This window comes from Neolamprologus multifasciatus, chromosome 12 (genome assembly GCF_963576455.1).
Source record: "Neolamprologus multifasciatus chromosome 12, fNeoMul1.2, whole genome shotgun sequence".
In the NCBI taxonomy this organism is placed as follows: domain Eukaryota; kingdom Metazoa; phylum Chordata; class Actinopteri; order Cichliformes; family Cichlidae; genus Neolamprologus; species Neolamprologus multifasciatus.
The window spans coordinates 25170384-25178441 of NC_140450.1; the positions used below are offsets into that span (position 1 = coordinate 25170384).

General features: G+C 38.4%; 1 protein-coding gene across 2 annotated transcripts; it reads right to left on the reverse strand.

Annotated features, from left to right (window-relative positions):
• Positions 1-381: 381 nt before the first annotated feature.
• c12h5orf34 (chromosome 12 C5orf34 homolog) lies at positions 382-7148 on the reverse strand. Of its 2 annotated transcripts, none has more exons than XM_085179147.1 (11): positions 6855-7148; positions 6650-6739; positions 6176-6544; positions 5838-6100; positions 5660-5752; positions 3628-3748; positions 3456-3547; positions 3291-3369; positions 3104-3201; positions 2956-3002; positions 382-2853 (listed from the first exon to the last, which is right to left on the reverse strand). In XM_085179147.1, exons 1-11 carry the CDS (start codon positions 7056-7058, stop codon positions 2675-2677), a joined length of 1635 nt encoding a protein of 544 aa, XP_085035273.1. In that variant the 5' UTR covers positions 7059-7148; the 3' UTR covers positions 382-2674. The 2 variants fall into 2 exon arrangements, with proteins under 2 accessions (XP_085035273.1, XP_085035274.1); XM_085179148.1 differs by having other exon boundaries at positions 3294-3369; positions 6855-7147.
• Between the last annotated feature and the right edge of the window lie 910 nt (positions 7149-8058).

The window sequence follows — 8058 nt, forward strand, 5'->3', positions numbered from 1 at the left end:
TTTTTGACTTGCCTTATCTATTCATTTTTTATTGTTTAAGTATATTCTTCCTCTTCTTTTTCCTATTATTATTATTATTATTATTATTATTATTATTATTATTATTATTATTATTATTATTATTATGTCTACAGTTAACATGGGTTTGGATTTTTAAAAAAAGCTTTCAATAATTCATGTCTATGAGTGGCTCCAGCTCGACCTTTCACATTTCATAGTTATAACTGATGACTTCGCTATTTTTCACACGTAAAGTCTGTCAATAAACATTTAAAGTAGTTTATTCTGGTTTTTAAATGTAATTTTAGTGATCTAATGTGCAAGTTATTATTATGCAGTTATTATTATTCATTATTTTTTTGTATATATCAAAAGTAAGTAATATCAAAAGTAAAATATCATATTGCAGCACAACTTTTTGTTAGTTTGTTTTTCCGCCGTTTTACTAAAGGCAAAACAGGTGTGAGAAAAGAATAATAATAACAACGAATGACTACAATTTTCAGCTTTTCAGGTCTTAATACCTGCAATAACCGTCTTGCACACTTGGTGTCACACATACATAACAATGAACACTTTGTCAATCTGGGAGTGGACCGAAATGTGGCTTCACCATTTGAAATAAATAGACACTCTCTGAGTACAGGCGTATTTTGTCTGTTTGCAAATTAATTTCAACTAACAATTGAATGCATGAAAGAAGGTGACTTTTTCTCTTACTCTCTAAAAGCAATGACTCTACACACACATTCTGATCTCTACTCAATTTAATGGCCCAGTCTGAAACATCCAAAGGACAGAAGTATTGTATAACCTTCACTATCAATTAGTGAGCTAATCAGAAAAAAAAGTTAACAGTATGGCAGTAGCTTATAGCAGGCCTATTATATTTACATTAACATCAATAACATTAATGTATTCCTATTTTAAAAATTAATATGGATACATTTTTATTAACAAACAGCCTAAAGGAAATAGAAACAGCTGATTAAGTCACTGAAAATAGAGAAAGTGTAAAGTCACATGAGAAAGAGATATGATAGGCAACTTTATAATTTACATTTGCTCTGAGCGCATCAGCTAGTGAACTGGAATCATCGTAGATACAAAGTTATACAGTAGGCGATGGCTCTGTGAAGGCGATGGCTTCTTTCTCTTCTTTTAAATCCTCATGGGTTGTAATGAGAGATTTTATATTAATCTTTCCCATAATCTATGAGCTTACTGAATGTATTAGCTAGATCATTCTGCTAGTGTACATGATTGGCAATTCAGGGATTTAAAATGTGTCAATAGTCACTCGCTCAAAAAAAAAAATAAAGAAAAAATCTTCAGCCATAAACTATTTAGTTGTTTTGACTTACTGGGGCAATGGCAGCTGCTGTCTCCACTGGATGATAACAGAGACTAGGAAACCACTCTCTGCCTGTTGATTACAGTGTAAACAAAATGTGCTGCATAGTTCACCGAGTTCATAGTTTAATGCAACCAAAGTTTATGGTTACAAGGGAACACAGATCAGGAAAATAGATTGAAAGCTATTCACCCCCTGACATTAAATGAACTGCAAAGAAGATTCAGATGCTTACTATTACTGCATCTATCAGTTCGGTCATTTAAAGAAGTTCAGTTTCTTGAACTTAAAACAATGTTTTGCATTACTGACTACCTGACAGAGAGACTGCAGTGCCTGGGACTGGGCGGACCTCTGTCTGATTAGGTGATGTGCAGCACTGGAGCATCACAGAGGACTGCACGGTCTCCATTCCTGTTCACTTTTTGAGTTGTACAGATTTTCAGTACAACTTCAGGTCAAAGCACCTATAGAAACGCTGATGATTCTGCACTGCTTTGACAGGAGAAGCACTACAGAGCTGTCTCATCAGAGCAATCTGAATATGCTTTATTTTGAAAGTCTGATCCCTACACTAAACCCCAAATAGATTCCTTTTGAAATTTATTATATTGGATCTGTTGGAGCTCTGATTTTCCTCCCTACTGTGATCTAATGCTCTCCTGATGATAGAACGCTATCCGGGACATTGAGCTGAAAACCCCAGTCAGGAGAGCGAGCATAAACTATTTGCCAATGTTAATGTTTGAAGATGAGAACTACAAACAAATTGCATCCTGCATCCGTTAAAACAGCAGGGATTCATAGTGAAAGAGTCTAGGTGCTGAAGTGGCCTGGCTGCATTTCAAACCTTCCACTAGCTGAAAACATTTGGCGCAACATGAAATCAAAAATACAACAATGAACACCCTGGACTGCTGAACCGCTCAAATCCTCTATCAAACAACAATAGTAAACCATTCCTCACCCAAAAGTCCATCAATGGGTCTCCTCACTTCCCAGATGGTTATGGGCTGTGGTTAAGAGAACAAAGGATGCTACGCAGCAGTTATAAGATGTTTTGGTGCCATCAAATTCAAAATAAAACTTTTCCTCCTTAAAATGTTACAATGTCTTAATTGAAACATTTGATTATGTTCCATTATGAATAAATTGTGTCCCAACTTGGGATTGTTAAATAGACTAAAATATTAAAGGTCTATGCAACCCCATTACATAGTAATACATACTTTATTTAAGTATAATTCCATACAGTTTTATTATATTTTTTATTGAGACAAACACACAAATATGGCTTCCTGCTTAAACATAAGGATTGTTTTAAGTTCGTGTGGCAGCAGATACGAGGGCGTCAATATCCTGAATTGCTTTGGATGTCCTTTGAAGAGCTTCAGCAACATAGTTGTCATTTAATGGCTCACGAGTGACGTCTGCAGGTCTTTCCTCCTCATCTGCACGTGCTTTTCCACTTCTCAGCACGTGACTGTTCTCCAGCAGAACTGGGCAAAGGGTGTTAAAGAGCACACAGAGAAACCCTCAATACAGACATCAATGTTCATGTCAGCATCCCGTTGTATCTTGATTCTAGCACTGAAGGATACAGGTGAATCGCTTTATCTTCTCAAGCTCTGCAGCAACGAGCTCTGATCTAAAATGAACAGAAGGTCAAATGAACAGTACACACAAGCTGTTAACACCTTTAATTTTATAACAAAATATCAACAGAGTGACCAGAAAAACACAACTTACAAACTGCCTGCTTCCTCTGTCACACTCATGCGTTGCTCAGAAGGCACAGGAATGGGCACCTTTTCTTCAAACGCTGCTGGTTTACAAAAATATCCATCCTGCAAACAGAAAGAGATTCAGTAACTGGCAGTGCACAAGCTTAAATGGTGTAAGTGTAGGTATCCACAGGTGTATCAGGAGGTACTACTACTTCGAGCTCTTGCAAGCAGCTGGGTAAGGCTGGACACTTCATTGACTTCAAGGCCTGGTTGTAGCAAGCCAGGATCCTGTAAAACAGTTATGCGATGGGTGAAGACCGGAAAAAATTAAGTCCTTTAACTTACCAGACTGCGATGAAGAGGGGGCAGCTTACCTGCTTGCACGACTCACAATAGAGCAAACAGAGTAGGCCTGTCCAAGCACATCAGGTGGAAGGCTGTTTAAATGGTAGGTTACCTCTTTGACCTGTGGTAAAGATGGGCTAAATTTGTAAGATTTCTTTTAAATGTATTGGTTAATCTCTTATTATAAAATGTAAAATTTACCAGCCCTGACTGGAGTTCAGTTTTGTGATGCGTAAAATAAGAGTTAAGGTTGCGGTTAGAGCGGATGACTGATCCATCCCCTGGGGAAACCTCAACAGCTGAGACAGGTCCACTCAGTATCCTACACAGCAGACATGAAGGTAAACACACTATTCTGGTGTGGATTTATGGACCATCTCCCACACTCTATACTGTACAACAATGATTTTTTTATCATGAGTATGAAAATTGAAGATATCAGAGATCCTTTGGTGTTAGACTTGATCAACAGGAAGGATGCTTCTGCTCTGATTTATTGTTTTGCTTTGAGGCACAGAAGACTTGAAAAATGACAGCTATAAGTTGTCAGGACTATTTTAAATAAATAAATACATTCAAGCACTTTTCTGGTATTTTCAAAGTGAATCTTCCAGCCTTTCAGTACGTTAAAGTTGTGAAATAAATAATAAATGTTCGTCACTCTCCTGGAAGAGATTGCAAAAACAAGATACCACTCAAAAAAAAGAAAGAAAAAAAGAAAAAGAAAAACTAAAGAGAGCTCTTATCTTGGATTTTTTTGACCTGTTGCCCTCAAGTCGGCGTTTTGATTAACAATTACCTCTCCTTCACTTCTTATTTGGTGCTAAATGGTTAAAAGTCTACTATACCAAACCTACTATAGTACAGAAGATGTTTTGGTAGTATCTAGGTAACATCACATTAGGGCTGGGCCATATCATACCGTTCACGGTATGATATGGGGACCAGATATGTTGGGCAACAATAAGAAAATGAAATATCGCAATAGAATATGGGTAAAACGCGCATGCGCAGTGCCTTTGTTTTCATACGCACATGGCAGAAAAAGCATGGCGGCGACGGAGAATAAGAAGGGCGAAAGCGGATCGTTGAATGAAACAGATGAACCAGTTGCTGCAACTTCAGTGGTGTGGAACTGGTTAAGCTTTCGTCCCTCAGATACACAATAAAGCACTATTTTTGGTAGAGAATGCTAGCGGGCCGTCGTTATTACCGTGTTTTTTGGAAAATACGCACACTTAAAATCAATCCTTTGATTTTTCTGAAAATCGACAGTGCCCCTTATAATCCCGTGTGCCTTATGTATGAATTCTGGTTGTGTTTACGGACCTCGAAACGATTTTATGTGGTACACAGCGCTCGAAAATCTGTCAAATATTTCACTTTGCTAAGCTACAAACCTGCACCGCTTGATGGATTGTTGGAGCATTACGGCTACTGTAGGCAGGCGCCTCGCGGAGTGATACGTACTGTGCTTCAACATAATATTACAGTATTGTGTGTGTATAACCTCTATTTAAGTTTTGTGGATATTATACACGGTTATGCTGAGGATATGTCGGCCAATTTCCACTGGAAATGCCTTTTGGTTAAACTGTCAGCAAGAAATTTGCATTTCCACTGTTAAATTTATATATAACAACTGTGCTTTGCCTGCACCAGTGTGTGAGAGTGAATGAATAGTTGAATTGTAAAGCGCTTTGGGTGCCTAGAAAAGCGCTATATAAATGCAATCCATTGTTAGTGTCAGTTATATCGTTATCGCAAATTTTCAAATGTATATCTTGATAAATATTTTTGATCATATCGCCCTGCTCTACATCACATGATATAAAGCAAAGTGATCTATTTATACCATTGGAGCCTTACACACTCAGCTGTAGACCAGACGCTAGTTAGGTTTGTGAGGATTAGTGCTCAGGCCTCAGAGCAAAGATTTTGAGCTAACAGCATAAATATTAGTGACATTAGAATGGCCCATAAGCTGTCAAACAACACAATAACAACAGAGTTTCTCTCTGGTTAATCCAGTCTAACATCAACCATCATTCAGAGCTTTTTTTTTTTTTTTAACAGTGGCCCTAAGAGATCAAACACATTGCCACTTAAGAAAACACCAATGAAAATAAACATTCTGCAAAATTTAAGTTAGTTAGTTAAGTCTTCTTAACTTGCAGTGCGTTTGACCTTTCAGGGCCACCGTACTTTATGCCCTGAAGACCTGCACAGTTACCTGTAAGTGACTCCCTGACACCACACTACCTTTACCATCTCAGTCGGAAGGTCTGTGTGTTCTTCTTTGGCCAGGGGATCTTTAACCTTCCACCTTAAATACACAAGTACGGAAGCTTAAATCAGCCACTGAACAATATTGAAATATTTACAAAATGCTTGTTTTTAAATCTACAAACCTGTGCCGATGAGGCGTTGGACACGTGAGAGGCAGCGCCTGAGGAACACGGGACCATCTGTCTTCACAGGATATGTCCAATTTGTTTATTGTCTTGTCTGATTGGTTCGAACTGCTAGCTCCTTTATCCGCTACATCTTTAGCTTTAGAGAAACGAGCTGCCCAGTGATGGCGAGCCACGGAAAGAGGGTAGGCCCATTTGGGAGCAACCGCACAGCATGAGTGATGCTGGACCACTGTTGTGGACTGGTAAACCTGTTCAGGCTGGAAAGAGAAGAAAAATCAATCATCCTATCAGACTTTAGATACATTGGCATTATTATTAGAAGGAAGTACTACCTTTTGGTGCCCATCGCTGATCATCTGAGGAGAACAAGACCTTGGTCTGGTCAGCATTGTCCTCATGCTTCTTCTTCCGTGCCGGACCACTTCGGCATGATCACTGGTATTATCGGGGATTGGACTGCTCGTTTGCTCTTGTCTGCCGTAGCTATCATCTTTGCTCACTTGCTGCACACTGCGGTGCTGATTACGAGCAGAACTGAGGCTGCACATGAACTCCACTGTGAATTCTTCACCGGAGGGTGACAGCACCAACACAGCATGTCCCTCCTCTGACCTGACGATGGTCTCGCCTCCAAGTCCAAATTCAGCCAGAGAGGCTGACACCTCTGGCCAATGTACAGCTGAATCAATGCTGAAAAAAGGCTGGTGCAGAAGTGCACCAGAAGTGCAGAACATACAAAGAGAGAGTAATTACACTGCCCATAGTCTAAGGGAGTAACACAGTGACTAGCAACCAGTTCTTTATACCTTTTTGTTCTCAGCAGAGATAAGTTCATGTGGCAGATATGGTTGACGGGCATACTTATTTCTAAATGCCAGTGCAGCCAACATCAGCTTCTGTAATAAAAACAAGTGACGTAATCACGTTGAAGAAAGTCAGATGAAGGCAACACGAGAGGCACAAAAGCAATAAAGTTGTTTTTATAGAAACCCTCATACGTAGTGCCGATACCTTGTATGTGCTGATGGTGAACCTGGTCCTCTGTCGGACTTTCTCAGCGGGCTGCAGTGGATGTCGGCGGGAGTCTGAGGCTTTCACCAGCAGGAATTCAGAGCCGCACGGGGACAGCTGTAACCGCGCTCCGTTCCTATACCGGATATCCACCGACTCATCCTCGTACATGATCATCAACACGGCACTCTCGTCGGTTTCCATCTTAAAAAGGAGCCCGTTGCTGCGACCGCGCCGATAATCAAAACATTATGACGTTGTTACGTCATCAGGTGGAGACGCTTACTATTGGCGCGCATATCGTGTGAGACCGGAAGTGTCTTTTCTAAAAATAAATAAATAAACCCACATTATTATTATTATTATTATTATTATTATTATTATTATTATTATTATTAGTAGTAGTAGTAGTAGTAGTAGTAATAGTAGTAGTAGTATATAAAAACACATCTAAAATAAATTGACCAGAATTACTGAATTATGCATGACACTGACATTTATATTAAACCTGGTTATGTAACTTTGTTTGGCTCGGATTTTTTTTAAAATAAAATAACTAATTACGAATAACTAATTATGTATGTAGTTAACTACGAAGGAATATCAGGAATGTACATACTGTTTAGTCTTACAAGTTATAATTCAGCACTGTCTTTAATCTTCCTAATGACATAAATATCTGTTTAAATAAGTTAAAGACCATGTGACGGCCTCACCATCGTGAATTAAGTGAATAAAGGACCACAGCTGCCATTGATGTTAGTTGAATTTCAAATAGCTTAATTCATGTAAGTTTAGCTTTTACAAACCTCAAGTTTGGTTAACTGACTTTGAACTTTGTGTAGACTTTATTAATCCAAAAAAGGCCAATTCGTTTACAGCCTATCTACACAACTTACTCACACAATCATACACCAATCATAAAATGCTGTTGCTATCAAGGCACAGATCAACAAATAATTAGTTGAAAAACAAAATACATAAATAGAATTACAAGAGCATATGTATAAAAAAAAATAACAGTCATTATTGAAGTATCTGTTTATGGTTCAAAGAGTTGCAACCTGAGAAGAATTAGAAGGGGCACACTTGTGGAATGATGATGAATTAAAACTTAAATTAATATTTGTTTGTCTGTTTCATGCGGTTACAATTATAGAGCAAAGGTAGGATTATCACTGTCTGCAAATCATTCTATCTTATC

Excerpts from the sequence above, each read along its gene's own strand:
- c12h5orf34 (XM_085179147.1), bottom strand. The coding sequence starts at position 7,058 with ATGGAAACCGACGAGAGTGCCGTGTTGATGATCATGTACGAGGATGAG. Across the intron at positions 6,101-6,175 it reads TCAGCGATGGGCACCAAAAG|CCTGAACAGGTTTACCAGTC; the intron begins GTAGTACTTCCT and ends TTCTCTTTCCAG. Across the intron at positions 5,753-5,837 it reads CCAACGCCTCATCGGCACAG|GTGGAAGGTTAAAGATCCCC; the intron begins GTTTGTAGATTT and ends TGTGTATTTAAG.